Source organism: Chroicocephalus ridibundus, chromosome 4, assembly GCF_963924245.1.
Source record: "Chroicocephalus ridibundus chromosome 4, bChrRid1.1, whole genome shotgun sequence".
NCBI lineage: Eukaryota > Metazoa > Chordata > Aves > Charadriiformes > Laridae > Chroicocephalus > Chroicocephalus ridibundus.
Window position 1 is genome coordinate 38,776,131 of NC_086287.1, and position 23,275 is coordinate 38,799,405.

Consider the following 23,275-nt stretch of genomic DNA (forward strand, 5'->3'; position numbering starts at 1 on the left):
GGAAAGATATGTGAAACAACTTCTGCAGGAGAGGGGTCATCGCATCCATAATACTGTAGAATACTTTATATATTTGAAATTATTCCTACAAGATCCCACTCCTGACTGCCACGATGGGGGGGGAAAAATGTTTCATAGTCTCTAAACATTCACGCTTAAGTATTCTGCTTGACACAAGCAAAGAAATTTCCATTATTCTAATCCTCTTCCACTTTCCCACTTGCTGTATTTCATGAGAACTTGATGGGAATTTTTCCTAGTGCACCTACCACTCAGCCATTTTGTTGCTGACAGGTTCCAGCACTCTCTACACCTCCCCAATTTCTGTCCTTTTCTAAGTAACTCCAACTACTCTCTTCACAACCGCTTGATCGAACATCTCTCAGTCTTTTTTTCCTATGCCTCACTTCACATATTACATCGATCCAGTAAGAATTCTTCCTGCCTCCTCACTGCTCCTATACAATACACACCAATGCTTTGTCTCTCATTAACATACCAGGGGGAAAAAAAAATAAAAATCATAATTTAAGAAGTAGGTTCTGTGCAATACAAAACAAAACAATATGGCTATAAGTTTCAATGGCATCAATTCAAGATCTCCATAACTTAAACTGTCAAAGCCTACTACAACTCGATAACACTTATAACAAGCAGCAGATGTAATACTGCTTTTGTTAGCTGATTTTAGAAGACGGCTTTGTATCTGTTGAATCTGGTTCAGAGTTGTAAGTAAAAGAGAGAAAAATCAGAACTGTAATTCAAGTTTTGATTCTCCTGTTACTGCTCTCACACTGAAAAATTTCTTACCTTGGGCACTGTGTGCGAGTTCTCTGCCTCCTCTTTTGTAAAAGGTATTGTTTACCATGGCTTAAAAAACAAACAAAACACCCACCCAAAAACCCAGAGATAACAGCTAGCCAACATGCCTATTTAAGAAAAATCAGGTTATCATTCAATGAAGCTCTCAAAAAAGCTTACTCAAAACTTAGTGTTTCAGAAACTTTGAAACTGAGAGTTGTAGTTAAGGCTTTTTAAGCTCTCTGTTGAAAATACAAGAGGGCTAAGACCAAGTAGAAAGCTTAGTTGTAGGAGGAAGAATTGGATACAACTAATATTTTTAAAAGATTGGATACAACTATATAGTATTTTTAAAAGAAAAGGTAGATTTTTTTTCAGATTTATTCATTAATAATTTTTAATTTAACTCATCACAATGTTATTTTTGTTTTCAGTGTATTATTCCTCTCACTTATCTTCAAAGAATTCAGATTCTTTAACATAAATGAACGGTCTGCTATCAAATTCCAAAACCTCTGTGCAATCAGAAATAAATATATCACAGAATGTTTTCCAAAATGTGTAATCATGTAAAATCACCTCACCTGAAAGCAATGAGTTGGTATTTATTTTTCACCGTTATAATCAGTTGTTCAAGGATCACTAAGCATCTGACAAGGATATCTTTTCATTTTCTCTCTGTATTAAGTTGCTTGTATACATGAAATGAGTAAACCACAAGACAAAATAACTACAGTCAATTGCCTAAAGATAGTACATCTGCTCAGCAAAACATAAAGCATGGTACTATACAAATGGGACCCCCTTCTACACTAATTCAGCAGGTAGCAAAGATTAAAGTGGTGCAGCATGGTTTAATGAGCCTTTTAGAAATGACGCAAATGAGACAGACCAAAAGCCCAAACTGCCCCTTCTGGGCAGTTATCAGCTAAAAGAAATCAACAAGTAGCAGCACAGACTCATAGGTATTCCTAAACTGTTGGCATACCTTCTGCATTCACTTCCAAGTCACTCAAGACTATTAAGCTACAGGTAAAACATGAGATACTTTTACACTTCCATCTTTTTGTTAAGAGATATAACTTACATAACCTAATAGAAAGCAAGGAGTGAAATCCAGAACTTCTGCTCCTATAGTTAAATCACTGACCCAATGTGTTCATTTCAACTTGAATTACAGATGAACACAAAATTCACCATGGTCCTTTGCGTCTCTCTCAAGCCCCTTCATTAAATAATCCCCCGCCTCCAAGAGTTATTGTAATGAGAAAAAAGGCACTAGAACACTTCAGGACCATTTGCATTGTAAATACATGCAGGTAATATTATGCAGTATTTCCAATCACACGTAAAGAGACATTCTCCAGAAAACAAAAGAGGACCAGTATTAGTTATATTCATATCCTTTTGTCATAGAGTATACAGGCAGAGCCAGATCAGGCAAAACCAGTTTATAGCTACAGGAGAGAATGCAGCGACAGACGTTCAGCCCTCTATCAATACAGCACGAGGGTTTATATACTTTCATGGCAGCTATAAAATGCTTTGTGAAGGGACCCGATACGGCAAAGCAGCATCTGCACAGAAGGAAGCTTTGTTATAGCAGACGTAACTGTGTGCTCCTGGTAACTCAAAACTGAGCCCTACAGCCTCAACTTATATCCGTTCAGCTCATCCCCCTCTTTTGCTTGTGATGCTGCTGGTTCTTCAACAACTTTTAGGTCCAGCAAGGCCTGCCTCCACACTTTACATCTTAATTAACCAAATCCTGCATCAGCTTTTCCGTTGTTTTTTTTCCAAGATTGATATCAAGCACATGGGCCTACATTTACCTAACTCCTTCCATTTGATAGCATTTTTTCAGTATTCAAGACAGGCATTCCTTGGTCTTCTTCAGAATTCCTGCAATTACGAGACATTAAAAATACCTATTTGGATAGTCTGCCCCATAGAGCAGTACTGATGCTTTACAAGGAATTCAACTTGCTGCCCCACTACTACGTAATTATATATCAAACAGTGGTGAAGTCAGCAAGCTTGCTGAAAATACCAAAATTACAGAAAACTGAATCGTTTACAGGACGTCAATACCATCCAAAAGTTTTGAACTGACACCTTCTCAAACTTTAAATATTATATTTATCGATTCTACAGATTACAAACAGGGAAGAAAGAAGCACATCACTTGAGAAAGGTCATACCAGATCAAATCAGACGCTCCATATAGCCTCAAATTCTGCACAACGGTGCCCAACAGCATAAGTCTAGGGATGCTGAGAACAAGGCGGCACAGAGGGACACTTCCTCAGAAATATTCTGCCAGCCTCCAGCTATTTGCAGTTCAGGGATTTCTTGAGCCAGAGATGATGTCTTATTTATAAGATAACCTTCAAAGTATTTTTTCAGTTGTATTTTGAACCTGCACAAAATTTAAGCTTCTACAAGATCCCCTGACAAACTCCCATGTTCAATTATGAGTTACATGAAAAAAAATCTCCTTTCTTTGTTTTGAATTTGCTGCCAGCCAGCTTCATTCAATACTCCCTACTTCTTGCACTAGAAGAGAAAATAATAATTTCTTATTCACCATATCCATCCTTCCATGATTTTACAGACAGCTACACCATACCCTTCTCAGTCATCTGTCTTTAAGGCTGAAGACCTCTATTCCATTCTACTCATACCATCCTCAGCCATAACTCATATGTAAATTTTTCCATACTGTTGGCTGTCCTGCTGCCCTTTGCTGTACCTTTTCATTACTACAGTTTCCTTGCAGAGACGCTTTGAAAAAAAAGTTACACAATAAGCCTGTATCACTGATTTATATAGTGACACCGTGATGTATTTTCTGATTTGTTCTCTGTTCTATTCCTAATTTCTAGGGTTCATTTGCTTTCAACTAGCGAGTAGTAACAATCACCTCAGATGTCTTTAAATGTGATAGGGGAGTGTTTCCCCACACACATACCATGTACATCATTTAATCTTCATCTGCACTGAGTTTAATTTGTCATTTGTGTGTTTTTTCTGCAACTCTGCAGTCCTCAGCCTATACAGAATTAGAGGGGAATTAAGATGCACACTTAACAGTCAAGGTAACAGTACATGGAGTCAATCCAAGAGCCCAGTGGGACAACCTTCCAAGAGCTCGGGGGGATTCTCTGTCACTGAAATTGTTTAAATCAAGACTGACAATAGGTTTTGACAGTAGCTATACTAACAGACATACCCTAATTCAACCAATAACTAGTTCATAACTTACTTTGTTATAACTGATCATGTTATCCAGAAAAATTCACCCGATCACAAATGGTTTCTTGGCTTTTGTAATCTATGAATTTTACTGGCAATGCTGGGGTTAGCCTTCCATGTACAATTACCTACTAGAGAGAACCTGGTCCATTGATTTTCAAAGCAGAAGGGGAGCTGAGTTAGGGAAAGAAAGAACAGCAAGTTTCACTTCCTCAAATTTGCCCCAAACCCTAGCGAAACTGATTTCTTTATTATATTTGCTATTTCACACATTTTGCTAGTTAAAAAATGAAGGAACTGTAATTCAAATATGTTTGTTGGTAGTATTTTATCTCTAACATTGAAAAGCAAATAATGGCAAATACTGTGTCACCTAATTATTCAAATTATACCGGTTTTAAAAAGTGTTGCAAGGAGAGGAGGAAATGGAACCATTTCTAATTTTAGCAATGCCAAGCTGTCAGAACTCAGATACAGAAAAACAGACTCTAGAAAAAGTCATTTTCTTAAACACCTATACATACTCTCCTTAACAGGCTGCTCAAGAATTCTTTTACCTATTGTAATGTAAATTAGATAAATCATCCTTAATGCCATTACATGGTTGTTAGCTCTTCCTGACTGATATCGTAGGTGTACACTATCACTGTCACCAAAATATATGTTGTCCATGTTACATTGTCCCTGGATTAATCTACTGTGCTTTCCTTTCATGAATAAATTATTTCTAGTCACGTGAAGTTACATTTTCAGTGTAGTTGTTCAATGCCTCTGTTTTCAAAAATGCATTACAGCAGCTTTTTATCACATAGTATAGCTTGCTCAGTGAGTTATTTTTGTTACAGAACAAACTTATTTCACTAGTCTTTTTTGAATGAAACAATTTCAATTTACAACCAGTCTGGGAGATTGACAGACTTCTGGAATATAGCTCAGATAATTTTATTCTGGATGCTTAGAAAAAACCACCATTGTTTATAGCATGTCGTAACCGTAAAGCATTTACAATTGTGAGGTAAAAATTATTACATCTCTTTGCAGCTTTTTTAAATTAAAAAATATCTTCTGAGTTTTTTTTTTTATTCATGCCAAAATTCTGTCAATAAATACTCTTTCTCTCTCCCATGAATTAAAGATGGGTCTTTAATTCATACTCCAGTTTTGCTTCCCAGAGGGGTTCCATTGTTCACTTCCTCAGTTTCCTATAATCACTGCAGCAAAATAAAATGGTAATGTGGTAAAATACTTTGAAATAGCAAGGTCCGCAAAAAGACTACCCCAAAAAACTATTATAGGACTCTACTATTAATAAATGAACAGCCAAAAGAAAATTGTTAAAGTTCAGATGAACAGATACAGATAAACTATTTCGAAGTAACAGGCACTAAACACAAATAATCACTAGGGGGTTTTTTTGTTGCTGTTTGGTTGGGGTTTTTTTAAACACAAAGATAACATAACCAAATCAAACACTTTGGAGACTTTAAAATGCTTTGTCTCCAGTTAAATGTTACTTTACACAGAGTTATTTATAAAGATCAATTGTCTTTGACAAGCTAAAGTGTGCTTGTAAGTTACAGGTATGAGATCTGCTTTCAGATTACGCTTCTACAAGTTAATTTAGTCATCTCATACTTGTAGGCAATTTTCCTCCAAGGGACTAGGTTGTTCTTCTCAGAGTTTTCTACTCCTCCTCCTTTCTCTCCCTCCTCCTCTTTTTTCATATTCAAATACAACTCGGAGAAACAAAGTTGTCTGTGGGACAGAAAGCGAACACTTAATAAGGCATTATGAAATGAACAACAGAAAAAAAGGTAAAAGAAGGGGCAGACAGAACCATGTGGAGTTACAGAATAGAAAATTTAAAGCAAGAGAGACCATAGTCTCTTATTTGCATTAGAATATGTACTTGCTGTTAATATTCTAACTGCAAACATATATTAAGATAAATCAGAAGCAGGCATCGGGATTTAATCTGATTTAACGCAATACACGTGCATGCTACCACCGAAAAAGGAGCTCTTACTTCTTCCCTTACTACTACCAATACCAATCCTAGTATTTCCCCGATCCCCCAAGATCTTTCCCTTCTCACCAGCTGTTCCATTTCATGTTCCTGCCAACCCTTTGGCAGCATTTATGCAGTCAAATCAGGCAACCAGATCCATATCTGGTGATGGGCCAAATCCATAATATCACTGAAGTGTCTTTCAAACTCACTTCCTTAGAAGAGGGGAGGTGATCTTAATTTATTATCAAGAGCAGAAGGAAAACACAAAGCAAGTTCAAATTCATTACATTTTTATTGGTAAGAACTCCACAGCTGCATAACAAACAGAACAACAAAACCAAACACTCCATAAAAGCAAGGGAAGCAGAGACACGCAGGAAACAAAACACAGACATCCACCAGGTTCCTTCTAAGAACGTACAAAAGGAAGAGAAAGTCCAAAATAAATTATAGCCACTTTCATCAGAAGTCATGTTTTGGTAGCGACTGGCATGAAAACTAAAGCAATTAATAGCTACATATACAATTACTTAGAAATTAAAAACATCATCAAATGAAGCCAATTCGCAAATGTGACTGGTAACAGCTACAGATGTTTTTCTCTGCTATTTAATGTGTGGAAGCAGGGGAAGCCAATACGAGTGCACTTTTTGCAGCTGGAACAAGCAGTGTTAGTCAGCCCATTTTGGGACAAATGAAAGTATTTTGCTACTTAGGGTAAAAGTCAGTTTCTCAACTTACACAGAAGTTATTTTTTGCACCCACTCCCATCTGAAGTAACAGGTGACACCATAAGATGAAAGGAAACACGCAAACACCTTCCGCTCAACCACTACTAAGTGCTGGATACAATTCCTTGCAGTTTTTGTCCTAGAGGTAATGTAGTCCTGAAAAGGGTACCTGAAAGGTGCAAAATATATTGTTTTTCTTAAAAGGAAAAGCATGCTTTCCAAGATAAGAAGGTAAAAGGATAGCGTACAAAAATTAACCCCATCCAAGACAGAATATAGAGAGAGTGAGTAGACAGAGAGAGAATGAATGCTTCAGGCCTTAAAAAAGAATTCTGGAATAATTAACCAGCACCTATGAATTGTTCCCTGCGTACAATGGAAGGTGACAGGGATTTGTTGATTTTAGAGGAGACATATCAAGTTAGTAGTCTCTGAGGTAATGTGCAGTGAGACCTGTGACAGCTGGCAATGCTGAATGTCCCAGACTATACAAACTGTCTCAACGGATCCTATTTGCATCTTAGATATCTTTTTTTTCTCAGGGTGATGGATGACTTATGCCCCAAAATGAAGCATAGTATTATGTGGAAAACCTGGATAATGAACAAAGGACAGCAACGATGTCTTTAGACTGACCTAATATTATTGGGTTGGGTAAGCTGTCTCAATTCCCAGTCTCTTTTTCAAACTGGTTGCTCCTCCCCTGGGCCCACAGACACATCATGACAAAGCCCAAGACAGAAAGATAGTCAGGTGAGATGTATTTACCGGCTTTCAGAACAATCCTGTCTTCCTATTGGTCAGACAGGGTAGCAATATGCATTAAGAAATACATCTACGTGAGACATTCAAAACATCTTTTTTGAATGTTCTTTGCCTTTGAAGACTGTTTGCCTCTTCAGTTAAGCAAAACTTCTGTCTTGCTAGTGCCACTCTTATTTCCGTGTCTATGGATATCAGTCAAGAAGTGGGTTAGCCCAAAGCAAATCTTATGTTATAAAAGCCAATCAACATTTGTCATCTGTCATGCTGAACTCTATGTTCTAACAACTTCAGAAACATAAAGTACACCTAGAGGACAAAAATAACAAGACTTCCATTAGTAAAGAAGCCAGGGCAAAAGTGCTGTTTTCCATTATAATCACTTCGGTACACTTCCTTGGGCATCAGAAAGGTGATGTGGAAGACTGAAAACGGTATCTTTTCTTGAAAGAGTACAAACTGTATAGACTTTCTCTCTGGGACTATTACTCTTGCACCCCTAGCACTTTATTTACTCAGAAAAATCTAAACCAGCTCACCTCCTATTACCACTGAACTGTCAATTTAAAATACTTAGCTTTCTAGCAGCTCCGTTCTTCCAGCATTTTCCCAACACAAAGTTATCCAAGTGTCTCGAAAGAAAATTTCTTTGCTATAAATATCTGCAATATATCTGCCTCTAGCATTTATGACACAAAAATTTTATGACACAAAAATCAGTGGAATGATATCATCCTATTAAAGCACTCCCATCTTGAATTAGTTCTTCCACCTTGCCCCCATACATTTTGTAGCTAGCTGATACACACTTTGCAGTTACACATTTTCTGCATGTTGAAGCACATGCACGTATTCAAGAAGAAAATACCAGATCATCACAGGCTGTTTTCAATCAAAAGCTTAAAAAGAAATAGAGAGAGTATGATCAGTTTCACAATCCAAATTATCTGCAGCAGATTCAGAAATACCACGCTTTATACGCTGAGATGATGTGTACTGTCAAAGGAAGGTCATCTGATTCACATTCCAGTAAAGGTTGAAAATGAGTCAGAACCAAAGAAAACATAATTCCTCCCCACTCGCACCCTATTCTGTCCCTCAAACATGCTTTTTATTAAAAGAGTTTCTAGTTCACAGTTTGGTTTGCAACAAAGGACGACAGGACGGAAGAGTTCCCTTTAGGGTGGAACAGACAGTTAATACAACTGTTGTTTTGAAACAATGAATTTGGCAGGGCTCAATATGCCTTTGACATTCTTTGAGAAAACTACCCAGATCTAGACAAAAAATAAACCCTTTGGGAAAAAAAAAAACCAAATCTTTTAAATGCTCAGGAGAGCCATCTTTCTATACAACAGCCAGAAATTCCAAAGATGCCACTCCCAGGAGAGCCAAGAACAAACAATAGGCAAGAGAACACAAAACAGACAGGGAGCCAACATGTGATTTGGACAGGTACAAAAATATGGGGTGGGGGAAGGTTCAAGAGAAAGCATAGACTAGAAGTTGGATGAAGGAATTGGGAACTCTTGAGCAATTGTATGAGATCAGGGAAAGAACAGCAAAATGAAGGGATGTGTTTCAGAAAGTATTAAAAGGAGAAGAAAAGGGCTAGGAGAGCCCAGATTATCAGTAGCAAATGTGAGGAGGAATTTCAGGACCACAAATGGGATAAGAAGAAAAGAGGAGGTGCAACTGAGATTAAGGAAAAAAAGTAGGCACTCTGTGTCTTCTGGAGCACTACCTACTTCGCAGCCCTTATTTCACTCCAAAACCAATGTTTAGAAACACCACTGCTCCCTGCAAACAAATTTCTGAGAACTGTGCTAGCAGAATAGGTCTGTCCATCTTTTCTGTGGTGTTCACATGCAGTCTGATCACAACACTGCTTTGGAGCATCCTTCAATGAACAAGGAAAAATTCCCATCACAGTTATTTTGTTTGTAAACTGATATTAGGAATAAACTTATCCTTACAAGAAACAGAACAGTAAATTAAGTCTAGCTTCTGCAGTTAAACCAATCTGCTACATCTGATACTCACATCATCCTTACCATAAACAAAAAACTGGTTTTATAGAATTTTGTAAAATTTCTGTTTCTATTTTTTCTTTCTTTCTCTAACGTAGGCTGCTGAGAGATGGAACAAAAGTATTACAATTAAAACAAACACAGCTCCTCCAAATCAATCAACATCTTTTATTATTAACACAGAAGTAATACCTATTAACATTATTATTGTAAATGAACAAATACTTTACGGGTAAGCAAAAGAAAGTCCCTGCTCTAAAAAGCTTACAGTCAAACTCAAGTGATTTAACAGTGGTTCAGAATCAGAAGTGTAAAAAGGAATCTGAAAGAAAAGATTAAAATCAAAAGTAACATACAGCAATGAGAAAAAAAAAATCAAAAAGTTCATGGCATAAAAGGAAAATTCAAAGGAAGGGGGAAAGGCAGAAAATAAGTAAAAATAAGTAAATATAGAAGAAAGGGAACAAGAATGTAGTGGCTATAACATACTGAATTTTGAAAATGAAGACTGGAATACTAGATGTATTGTCTGAGTACAAGAGTCGGAGTAATTAATTTTTGATTAAGGGATTTCACTAGCAGGAAAGTCAGAGGAGATGATGATGTGGCAGAAACCATGATGACCAACGTGAGGCCTGGTCATACAGAACTAGTTTTAGGGGTATTATAAAAACAAAGGACATGACTAAACAAGAGAAACGGTGAAACGGATGAGTAGGCATTTTTATTTAGCTCTCATGCCTACAAATTCAAGTAGTGGGCATGACAACAGCAAGACAGGAATGAGGACAAATTGTTCCACGCTTAAACTTACCAATTTATGATTTCATAACCAAAACATACTTAAACACAATTCAGCACAAATACTGTCACTATATAGTGGCAGCAAAAGTTTAAGGCCCAAGATTAGAGAAGGATGTTAGTCAGAAAAATTTCTAAATCCAGAAATCTGGAATTTAACAAATAAATGAGTGCAATCAAGGTGTGAAAAATTAAAAGAATGGGGAAAAGCTTACCATGCTAATTTTAATGGGAACAAATTTTACCCCTTTAGTCTGTGAACCTTACTCTATTCAATTCTAAAACATAAAGTATACAAATCGCTCCGAAAAATCCAAATTTTTCAGATTTTTCTTTTATTACTGAAAAGTAATATTATCACTGACACATACATGGTCACATAGTTCTAAGATATCAGAATGTTAAAATAAAAATAAGAACTTTTATCCTACATTTATATGCATTCAAGTCACGGAATCACATTATACTTCTATACTTCAATCATACAGTTTTGGTTATATTTTAAATAAAACTTAGGAGGGAAAAAGGCACAGATATGAAAGCATATATAATAAGCACAGATTACCTATTACAGGAAAATACATTTATCAACAAAATGCAATTAATACTTAAAATCTGTCACTTCCTATTTTTAGTTCAGAGGAAAAAAAAAGACAGCTTGTCTGATTAGAACAAAAAAGATGAATTTCTGTAATGTTAGGAACAGTTCAGGAGGAAGCACTGAGCAGATGGAAAACCAGCTTCCACTGATGCCAAGTCCTGTGATTTTACTGCAAATCTTTATTGTGGAAAGGGTTTTTTGCTATTTGTTTGGGAAAATCACTTTGGCTAGGGAGGAGAGAGGGAGAAGAGGAGAGGCTGCATTTTTGTTGGTTTCAGATACCTACAGGTACATAAACCAGCAGCATCCCTCAGGTCTATCAACAAGTCCGAAGTTGCAGACTGCCCAGGGCATAACTGTCACAACTAAAACCTCTGCAAATATAAACATAAGCACTTGGATGAAGAGCCTCCACAGATGGGAAATGGTATCTACCACATAACCATCAAAAAGGAAAGGAAAGTTCTGATATGATGGAATGGGGTTAAAAGGAGAAGCAGGAGAGTAGAGCACGTCAGAGAAGCTCAGAAAACATTTATGGAATGAGGTAGCAAAAAAAAAAAAAAAGGAGAACACAAAGAAAGATGCAAGTAAAGCACATGCCCTTAACTATTTATTTCAGGAGCACATATACTAGGACTATTCAGGTCACCTATTTCCAATCCTAAATTGCAACAGTGTCATGTTTCACAAGCAGTAACCCAGTACTAACATCTTAAAGCTGTTGATAAGTAATAAGTAGTAACTAATACCTCTATGTTCTACACAGAGCTCACGTGACCTGGTGAACAGCAAGGACACAAAGTTTTGCATCTGTTGAATTTCTAACCAAATGCAAAAAAGAATTAAAAAATAGTTTTCACTATTTTTCACACTAAGCAATAATGCTTTCAGAGCTGATAAACAACCATTCTTCATTAGCCTAGATGTCCCAATAGTACAAGAAAGAGTGATGCAGAATCAGAGTTCTGTGGAGACATATGGACATAAATAATTTCACAGAAGAGACATACAAAACGAAAAGTAGAAGTTGGCAATCAAATACCACTTGGAAGTGGGACCCCTGATATATACTGCTATTCAAATCAACAATGAGTTAGGCAGTTCTGTTAAGAAAACTGATTTTCAGCTACGCTCTAGAATTTTAAAACTCAAAGGATTCTTTTTTAGCAGCTGAACCGTGCCCTGCCATTGCCATTCTTTTTGTTTACGCTGGATTAGAATCAAAGATATGAAACTTATTTACTCTTCACTCTACTTTTTTTTTCCCCAAAATCTGTCAGTATATACTTAAGATACAAAAAATGAAGGAAAACCTATTTTTAACACAAGCCTCGCTCCAAAAGTTTATCTGTTCAGCTTTTCCAAGACAACCAATGGTCTTCTGTATACTGCAAATTCTCATGTATGTACCAACCATGAAAATGACAAAAATGCAGCAATATATTGCAATAGACACATCAAGATTAAACAGAGAGGCCCAAAAGCAAGAGGTTAAAAACCCGAAACAACGGTGTTTTAGGGAACCTAAAGTAACTGCTATCTCACAATTCCTAGACTTACTGTTGATTATTATTATGCTCCAGTGACTGCTCTTTTGACTTTTATTCCACATTTCCTGTTGTATTCAAGTCCTAGGTACCTACAGAAATTATATGTATTCTGACAAAATCAAAACTATTCCGCTGGTTTTGCTTAAATTACACAGCATTTCTCGTTCTTAGCCTTTAAGGCTATCAGAATTATTCAGCCATGGCCAAAAAAATAATTTTTTGGTCAAAAATGGGAAAAAATTCATGTCCACCAAATTACATTTTTTTCATCTTGATAATCATTACACCCTGCAACTCAGCACACTGTTATTGAGGCATGTATTTGGCAGCTTTTGGGTTCTGTACTGATAATGACTACCACGATTAAAGGAAAGTGATCAGGTACCTGAGTACATTTTTGTCAGCTCTGTAATGAAATTTTAAAAGCATATTTTTAAACGTAAAGCACCTATTTACAGACAAAAACCTAATGAAGGACTTAAATCTATTTTGGGACACTTAACCCTCATCAGTCAAAAAACGAGGACAGCTCTTCAAACATGGCAAGATTCTTCTAGCAAAGTAAGGTTATCCTATCGCTTCCACTTCTCTTGTTCTTTACGCTCCAACAGCATTTTTACTAAATTGATTCAAGACATATTCCCTGAAGGTTTCACAATGGACTTGTAGTTTACATCAGCTAGACATCAAAAGCAATACAGAAAAGTTTCCTTTGCTATTCAAGTTTAATTAAAAATAAAATAAAATTATAAAATGCTAAAAAAGGAAGGAAACAGACTTAAAAACTGAAAGTTACCACCCTACTTTACATACAAGCATAATAAACCCTAACAAAAATGCTCTGTCAGGCTAGTGACATTAGCTGGTATCAAAGCCACCTGGCAGTTCTTACTTAAGACTATTTTCAGCTGCTTTTTTAACCATTCAGTCTGAGATTTTCCATCTCAATTGTCTGCTTCATGTAGTTTTTCCTCACCCTCCCCTCACCACCACCTTTTAAAAAAGGTCAGAGAATGGCTAGAACGTTTTTCTACCACAAAAAGACCTAGAAAAAAAGCCCTTGTAAGCTCTTCCTTTGAAAAACTGTAACCACTTTCCTGCCCTGATTCCATAACTTGAAATCAGCCTGAACAGTGGTTTTTTATCCTCATTTTGTGAAAAATCTGACCTGATTTAGCAAAGCTACAAGCTTCTAGAAATCAGTTTGTATGTACTTCTGGGCAAGATCTGCTGGAGCTTAACAATCAATCACCAAACTGTCCATCCTCAGTGACCTTCTTTATGTCACCTCCATGTGCAAGGCAACTAAATTAAGTGTCTTCTAACCTCTGGTTATGAGTGAAGAGCCAGATTTTCACTGTAAGAGAAGTCTGTGTTTAACAGGTATTAAGTTGTGCAAATCAACACAGTGTTGATTTGCACATTTCTGCAGCCTCACCTATGCCGATATCCCTGCCATAGTTGAAAAAAGTGGTCTGTCACTTCATATTGTTGGGTAATTGAGTAGCATATAGGGTATACCGCCAGAGCATTTGGAGGGAACGTGAAGAAAACAGCTTGTAGTGGAGATTAGAACTGGAAGCTTGGAAGAATAAACTGAGATTGACTGGCCAAGGAAAGAAACTAAGAGGAATGTAAGAAGAAGATGTGGTAGCGGATGAGAGAAAAATTAAACCAAATGAGCAATCCCAGGCAGAACAACTCAGAACGGGGACCACCAGGACCAGATAGAGCAAGGGACAGAAAATAGCTGACAGAGATGGATTTTAATGAATTTTTGTGGAAGGGAGCTGGCTCACTACAAAAAACTGAGAAAAGACCCACCACCAGGAATCAGAAATCTAGACAAGAAGAAAAATCAACAGAAGCGAGTGAGAAGAATTAGTAGACGGGCAAAGGCTGAGAGCAGAGTGACCAGGTGCAGTCAGAGATGGTCTGGGACTAGTCAGGCTTAAATATTAGATTGAAAAGACAGAGCCAGTGCTGCACTGAAGATTGGCTTGAGGCAGGGACAAGATGGAAGTACAGGCAAAAAACTAAAAAAAGTGCATGCCTTCAGAAGCTATAGAAAAACGTAAAATAAAATACCCTAAAGACTTAACATCCTCTGCTAATATCTGCAAATCCCTTCCTCCTCCTCTCAGAAAAAATATCCCGCTTTACTACTGACAAAAATACAGTATAACAACCCATAACTCTGTTATTTTCTCAATTCAAGCAACAGTAGTGTTTGTGTACTAAATTTAAAAGCTCCAATCCTGCTAGTTTTCAACATGGCATGCATATCACAGAATATTAATCTTTTCATTTTGCTATTATTTGGTTGATTTTAACTAGAACAATCACATATAGAAACAAATTTAAAATATATTAAACAAATACCGATCTTTGAATTTTAATTCCTTGGACATCAGGAATTGCTCCATTTAAATTTTTCTGCTAGCATTAATTCCGTCTTTATTACTACATTATCCCAAACTATTTTTTCTACTCTATCTCATTCAATTAACAGGATATTTTCTGGGAATAAATCCAAGTTGTATCTTGAAGGATGGGACCTTCTTTAAGACACTGCTTTCAATATTATGGAATCTAAATGTTACATAGGAGAACAGGTTTTTAATCTGAGCTTTTGCCAGAGGATTCTTAACTGGCTGTATTGATTACATTGTTGTGTATTAATAGTAAATTGCAAGACCTTTCTAAGCTTTTGCATTCGTGAAAAATGGCACTTCAGCTCCATTCCCTCTCCAGTACTCCCCTAACTGCTTCTTGCAATTGAATTGGATCCACTGTGCAACTTCAGAATGCTGAACAGCAATATATGAACAAATCAAAATTATCAAATAAAGCAAAGATGCAAGCTTCTTCTCAGACCACCATAAATAAAGATGACTGCATTCTCAATTTTCATACATAAGCCAAAGAAGGCAAAGAAACCCCTCCAATACACACTGTTTTTTTATAAGACTCCAAGAAATCTGCATTATTGTTTAGAAGGTACTTTTTTCCTCTGAAAGTACTTTATTTCATTGCTGTTTCTTATCAATTTATTTTAATGTCAAGAACAGTCACAATATATCCTAAAATAAAGTAAAGCACTCTTTAAATGAAAGATTTAGAATTAATAGCTATTAATAATACTAACTAACAAGATTTTAATTTTAGGCATTAAAAGAATCTACATAGTAAAATAAATGGGTTGGCAATAACTGTATTGGAGTATAACCTCCAAAAAATACAAATTAGTAGAAATACAGAGTATTCCCTTATATCATTAGTTCTGTTCTGTTCATCAGAACATTTTAAAGACATTCTGAAGGCTAAGTATAAAGTTGGAGATATTAAAGTTTGTTTTAAAAAGCTGAAACATAGTAACATGCAGCTCAGGGTAGGTCTCTTGATTTAAAACGTTTTGAGTTGTGATAGCTACTTTGCTCCCCAGGCTAAGTTACCTATCCGTCTCGGAGGTCCACACCAGGCATCTTAACTCCAACTCTGTTTACCATGCAACATATCATTCGGAGAAGTCAATACACATCTCGTGATTCTATGATTAAAACTGACAATTTAGGCCCAATTCTACAATGTTGAAGCAAAACTGAACCTCAGAAGTTGATTCTGGCACAGAGAAAGCAAGCTCTGGTCCTTGTTTCTTTACCGTAGATAATTTCTAACTTATCCCTCCAAGCTGTGGCTGAAAAATCCAATTACTTAGATCTGAGAGATTTCAGAACTTCTAAGTTGCTCAAAAAAAAACCCATAGTGTTTCTAAAATAATTTTAGGTAACTGTTTTTTGTGCAACCGCCCATACTATTCACGTATAGTTAAAAAAAAAAAAAAAGATCTAGTAGATCTAGTACAGCCTGGTCCTCCACCTCCTCCTTCTATTATCTCCTTTACAGAGGGGAAAACAACCGATCTTTATTTTCAAGGAGAGTAATGCTTGCTATTCACACGCACATCTGTACAGTGCTGATTACAAATCTTTGTCAAAACACACAACAGCAAGCAGCTGCTTGACTCCTTTGCTGTGTTTAGCAACCGTTTTTGTTTTCTGGAAAGCAATCTGATGACGAAGATCAGTAAGAAATTCACTGTCAGAAAGAACAGGCTCAAAGTCACTGGATGCTGCACACGCTCAGATCCACACATAGTTCCAGGACAAGGCTATAAATGCAGCAGCACTCTTTTAGTCCCCATCTGCCATGGCTCAGTGCAGCCTGTACGCTACAAGGCTGCTCCCATGGAGACTTTGAACACTCCTAAATACATCAATGGCAGACTTACCGAGGCAGACAGGAATGGTATTCCAGTGTCCTGTTTCATCATCAAGGACAACAGCCAGAAAAGTAGTAAAGTTTCACCATGCAAAACTAAGAAACTATCTATAGAGTAGAAAATGCTTACCTGCTGAGCTAAGCAAAACATTGAAGTCTGTTCCTCTCTGTGATTCCCCACGCTCACTCTGTCCCTCTTTTTCTGTATCCTCATAGCGGCTCCAGTTGGAAAAAATCTTTCTTCTTGAATAGCTTTTCAGTTCTTCCTTCTGTTCTTCCTCTCGTGATTCAATATCACCATCCTCCTCTACCTGTGACATTTAAATGGACAGTTAAGCCATTGTAACTCAACAGCATTTTGTTCTGTATTTCAGCAGTCATTCATACAAACAAGTCCAACCACAGAATTAAAACCCAGAAAGACAAATCAGCCTGGATCCCCATCAAAATTTTAGACCAGGTGCTACCATCTTCCTGAACGGTATGTAATTCATTAATAGTATAATTAAAAGCACCTAGTGAAGCTTCAGTTCTTACAGAGGTCAAGCAGCAACACTGATTAAGTTCCTATTCTGGAAGCCCATAATGAACAGCGTCCTTCCTGAAACTGAGAGCAATGTGTAGAGAACAGAACTAAGAATCACAGTATCTCTGTCCAAGTGTTGCAGTGATACAGATGATAACTGGAAGAACTAGTGTTTGTAAAGTAGAACAGGAAAAAGGTAACATAACAAATACCGCAGAAAAACATCCAGAATGGGTGATCTATGTAAGAATTTCCATTATTACAAACTACAGGGTCTTAACACAAGTACTACAGAATAATTAATCAAATTAATTTCCTTCATGAAAGCCATTTTATGGAAATACACATGGAAAAATTAAATACACTGCTAGCAGTCAATCTACTAGCCCAAACTCTTAAAAAGCTCTAGGGTCAAAAGGAGAACTCACTGCAGAGTCAGCCTAAGATGCAAGCAAAATAAGCATTTACCACAAGTACTCAACAGCTGTGGAAAACAATCCCCCTCCCTTGAATCCTCTATAGATCAACAGAGCTCACCTCTCCCACAGCTTGGGGTTCAGCTGGAATGACTATCGGTTCACAAAGATTTGCTTCTTGGAGGAAGGAGCACTCAATAGGCAAGAGGAGAACTGAGAGCAACCAGAGAAGTTGGTACAAGTACAAGATAAAGTACAGGATACTTTATGCAGAGGTCTAGAGCTCTGAAGAGGTGAAGTAAGGGAGTCAAGAAAGAATAGATTCTCACTGTGTCTGCTCCCAAACATTCCTGATGACAGTTCCACTCTCTTCTCTCCTTTGCTCCACTCTCTTCTCTCCTTTACTCCATCTCTCCTTTCACAAATCACAGTGTGCTGCTGCCGTAAGATTAAATTTCACTGTCACAATAATAAGTACATTCTTCATGACCAGGGCAGTGAATTTCAAGTTTATCTACACTGCTGTAAAACTTAAAGCCATCTCTGTTCAGTATAAAATAATTTAAATAGCAAGCTACCTTTCAGCAAGTTATTATATATATCCATAAGCCAAAACACCTTTACAGCTTACCATCAGACACTGGCTTTAAGAAGGACCTCAGCTTTGATAATTTAAACTAAATTTAATCCTGAATTAAACGTGAAGAGCAATTATTTATGTTTAAAAAAATCCCTTGTAAGTGAAGAGCTGCAACATCTTGTGCAGAAAGATTACTAAAATCTCTAGTAGTTACTGTGTTTCTAAAACTACATTAGGGTTTTTTTTAAAGCACATACTGTGGACTTACATACTGGTACATCAGACAACCTGGTGAAAACAACTTCACAAAGCCGCTATCAGGAACAAACCACCATCACTTCATTAATTTGTTTTATAATTGATGAGTTACTTTCATAGCTCAAGGAAGGACACAGAGCAGTGCAACATGTTTTAGATTGATTTTAGAAATCCATTGTGAAGAAAGCTTAGCTACTCCATAGAAAATTCCGTAGTTACATTTTGGCTCAGCTAGACAAGGATAAACTATTTTGAGATTTTCATGTTCCTTTAGTGTCCAATTACTCAACGCCAAATAAATCCCTGTTGCACACCACATACTGTATTTATATGCAACTACATCATCATAAAAAGAAGATTGACACAGACAAAAAAGTAGGAAGCAGCATTTTGTGGACAGTGGAGCATTACTTCTCCTAATTTCTGAAAATCTACTAAAAATGACCAAAAGTAGCAGTGAAGCCTGTTTCATGGCTTTTACACAAATGTCCACTGAAAGGCAAAGCATCTTCAAACACGACTGTGAGAGTTTAGATTCTCCCAGGTTTGATGTCTTAAAAATGACTGCCCAGCATATCACACAAATAGCAAAATCAGAACTAAAATAATGACTTCCCAAGAAAAATAATCCACCAATCTTCATAAACAAGTTTCTTTCAGCACTGTTGGAGAGATCTGGTTAGGAACAGCATGAAGGAATGGTAAAATCATCAAAGAGCTTAAAAACAGATTAAAAGCTGTCATAATTATACTCCCAGTTCTCAAACCACTGACAAGAAGGAAAATATTCTGTGGATTCTCACTGGTTCTGTGCAATTTTTAGGTAAATTCTCTTTTCTTTCTATTCATCAGATAAATACACTAAAATGGTTGTTGTGGACAAATGGTCGTCTGCGTGAGCAGGAGACTGAAGTCACAACTCTGTATTACTGGGGACTGACCCAGAGCTATAGTTTCCACAGAATAAAGAGCAAATCCACTTACACCAAGATAAGAATCAACTTATTTCTCTTCTGTTTTTCTCCTATAAATTGAATTATTTGCTATAAGCCAAGAAACCTAGTGACATTCAGTGTCCAAAATAACTTGGAGCTGATACAATTGACAAGCGAAAGCAAGGATAGTGCTACACAGATAGATCTGTGTTGTACTTCAGGTCTGTTTTTAAGCAAAGTTCAGAATCACCTTAGGCAACTATGATATTATATATAATTACTTACTATAGACCTGTTTAAAGGATTCACTCCAGTCAGTTGTCGACATAAACAAAACTGGAGTATCACCTTATTTTAACTAGCTTCCAGTAAACTAACATAGATTCAAATGTTTTCTCTTAACTGGACTACATTCTTTTTCACATTCTGTTATTAGCTGTATTATACAGCACACCTCAAGGAAATTTCGTTTCTTGGAAGTAAAATTGTTAACATGAACTTTACGAAATAAATCACAAATTCTCAGGAGTGTTAATAGCAGTTGTGCAGCCTGGTTCCCCAAATGCTGTCCTGAGGTTTACTTTTGAAATGAGTAAACTTCAGATACAAACCTGCTTACATGTCCAATAAATATTTAACTGAAAATTTTACATGATGCGCTGCCATGCTACAGGATAGAACTGCAAATAATCACGTTTGAATATTCAACATTCAAACAGCTTAAAGATGTATCTTCACCATTGAAAATATCAAATACATAAAAAAACTCTGCTCAGTGAAGCTTCAGAAAATAATTTGCTTCTACCATCTCACATGAGACAGCTACCATCTAAAGTAACAACCTCAGAAACACGTAGACATAAATCTTCATTACTTTCCTCTTAGCTGTCTATTCAGCTCGACGTTATGCTGCTACCATTATCATCATAGCCGACTGAAAATGGGACTTAATCAGTACGGAGCAAACATCTGTCCTATGTGTAATGACATAAAATAACTTTCCTCCTGCCTCATCCTCAAATAACAAATGACACAAGCTGAAACAAATTCTAGAAGCCAACTCAAATATAACCTTTAAAACAGTATTACTCAGGTAAGGAGAAAAACTTACGTCTTTAAACAGTACTGAACCACATCTACACATTTTTGCTCAGTGCTATAATGCACCACGATGCCACAGGAGGTATAATATTTATCTGCTGTGCCTCTGTTTCAGACAGCTTTACATGCATTACTATTTGCATATTTCATTGAAATTTTGAAAGTGGGGAAGTACGCAAAAGCCCAGTTGAACAAAACCAACAAACCTTCAGACTGTTTTGCATACCAGGAGGACAAAAAAAAAAAAAACAAAAACAAACATGCAGTGTTCTGCTAAACACTAAGTTCATCATAGTCATTCAAACAACAGCGTAAGAGCCAAGCTCCCCTCGCAAAGGAGCTTGCACGATCTGGGGTCTTCCACCAAGGAATGTATTTTCATCTTTTAGCAGAGCCTATGACTCCATTTTCCTTCTGAAGGAAAGCAAAATGCATAGCACACATGACCCCAATCTACAGTCTCTACCACAGTAAAACGATATTTTAGCACACTTTCCTGATAATTTTGCATAGAGGGTTGAGGAGTTGGACAGTATGGAATTGAGAAAAAATAGGAAAGCAGGCTTTCTGTTTGACTTTTCCTACAGACAAGAACATGTTGATGCACATGGTTCAGGAATGAAGGTGTCAAAACGAAGTAAACATTGTTCTGAACAGGCAGTTTCCCCCGGGGTCATCCTTCTGCACTTCCCTGGAACCCAGAGTGGTTTGGATCAAACCAAGGCTGAAGTACACAAGGGAGAAAGTGCAACAGTGACCTTTTACATCCTGCTTCAATTACTCAACCGCTCTTCACTGTAAGTGCAGTCAGTCCTAGCACGTTAAGCACACACGTGCAAACACTCAACAAGAACTGTTGAACTCACAGCCCTTTAAAAAAAACTAAAATGCATTAGAAGTCAGGCTTCCATTAAGACTTTCTAAAACTGTATTTATTGCCCTTAGGAAGCCACAGGAGTGAAGGTTTATAGCCCTCTTGTTCAGTTCTATTAACTCTGTAAGAAAAGTTTAAAACATTTAATCTTTGTCAGTACTTACAATATTCTACAGTGACTGGGGGAAACATAGAAACAACATAGGTTCAGCTTGTCTTTCTTTGGGCCAACTGCCCTTCCCCATTATGTAGTAATCATTCATTATTAGATTTCCATTCTTATTTATTTTGTAGTATTTCTCCCATTTCTCGTCCTGAGAAAATCACTTTACAGAATGTATGAAAACACAGCTTGAGCTTTTCTGTTATCTGTTAGAAAGAGCATAGCCATTTCTCTCCTTCACCTTCTTCCAAAATTTATACAGTAACATTTTCATTTTATCTTAAGAAACCCTGTACTGTTCAAGTGCTACTTTTCCCCTTTGTTACTGTAACTTCTGTATTACTGTTTGAATGTTACAAAAACATTCTCTCAAAAACATACACATTTCCTTAATCTTTTCCATTCTTTATACGGGACACTTACCTACAATACCCCAAACGTCATATATATATCCACACAGAGTCCACAAAAAACAGTTAGCCACTGCCATGCACAGACGCTTGCATGTTCATGAAAAGTGATAACCACTGCTTACTCCCCACATTTGCTGCTCTCCAAGCAGCTACACCAACTCCTTGTTACAGGTACACCAGCTACACCACTTCTGTCTTGATTCCTTTTTCCCTTCTTGGGAACTGCTGTAAGGCTGTGACCAAGTGTGATGACATTCAGGCTTATCTGTCTCAGCCCCAATTTCTCTTCTCATCAGAGCAAAAGGCTAGTTAGACAACGTGAAAATAGCCTATGGGTGGAATCTGACCTAGACTATCAGCTGCACCATGAATGGGCATATATCTTTTCCTCTTTTGTATTTAAAATAGAAAGGTGTCTGGCAGAGACAATTTCTCCTCTCCTCCTCATCCCAATTTGAGCAGCATTTGTTACAGTCAAATTTTCACAGATGGAACTTGTAAGCCATAGCATCAAAAAACCATATATAGTAAGTAACAAAGCAGCTCACAATCTCTACATTTTAAATTGCTTCACAGAATATAAGTCTGTACACAGAGGCTTGTATGACTGACAATAAGTAAGGTAGCTTGGCTGATATTATCTACTGAGTGGTTCCTCCAGGCAGACATAAGTGGAAATGTGAAAGACTTACAGTTACACTTTAATGACTTAAATTGCACACGGAAAGACATACCTGCTTTTAATTTCATGGTTCAAAGTTATTGCTGGTGTAACCAAACAGGAGCAATGAGATTACACCAGCACAATATGAATACAACACAATCTCAAAAAGGTTTCATTTTCTTGTAACAGTGCTCATTAAATATCCTTTTTTTACCTTAAGTTCAGAAAGGTACAGAAAAATCCCCTGACAGCCTAATTTTCCTCTATCATGAGAATGATTGATAGGCTTATACCTTATGATAGTTATATATAGTATAATAATCTTCAAAAAAGTTGTTCTGATCTTCCACATTTACCTAATTACAACCCTTAGATATATGTCCCTCTTCTCCGTCTTGTAAGTAATTAGAGATTTTTTAACATTAAATCTAGAGTTGGCAAAGGAATACATTATTTGATTTATTGTGGTAGAAATTTAATGGGCTCTATAAAATATGAACTGTATGGTATATTAAAGAA

At 36.8% G+C, this 23,275-nt stretch overlaps 2 protein-coding genes across 2 annotated transcripts in view; one reads left to right on the top strand and one right to left on the bottom strand.

The window, feature by feature from the left end:
* AVEN (apoptosis and caspase activation inhibitor) overlaps positions 1-23,275 on the bottom strand; it is a 100,909-nt gene that overhangs the window by 60,355 nt on the left and 17,279 nt on the right. The window contains exon 2 of the mRNA XM_063334428.1: positions 16,957-17,137. Coding sequence (XP_063190498.1) covers positions 16,957-17,137 — 181 coding nt within the window. The remainder of the gene's footprint in view (positions 1-16,956; positions 17,138-23,275) is intronic.
* Positions 1-23,275, top strand: part of CHRM5 (cholinergic receptor muscarinic 5) — a 52,726-nt gene that overhangs the window by 1,386 nt on the left and 28,065 nt on the right. The window lies entirely within an intron of this gene.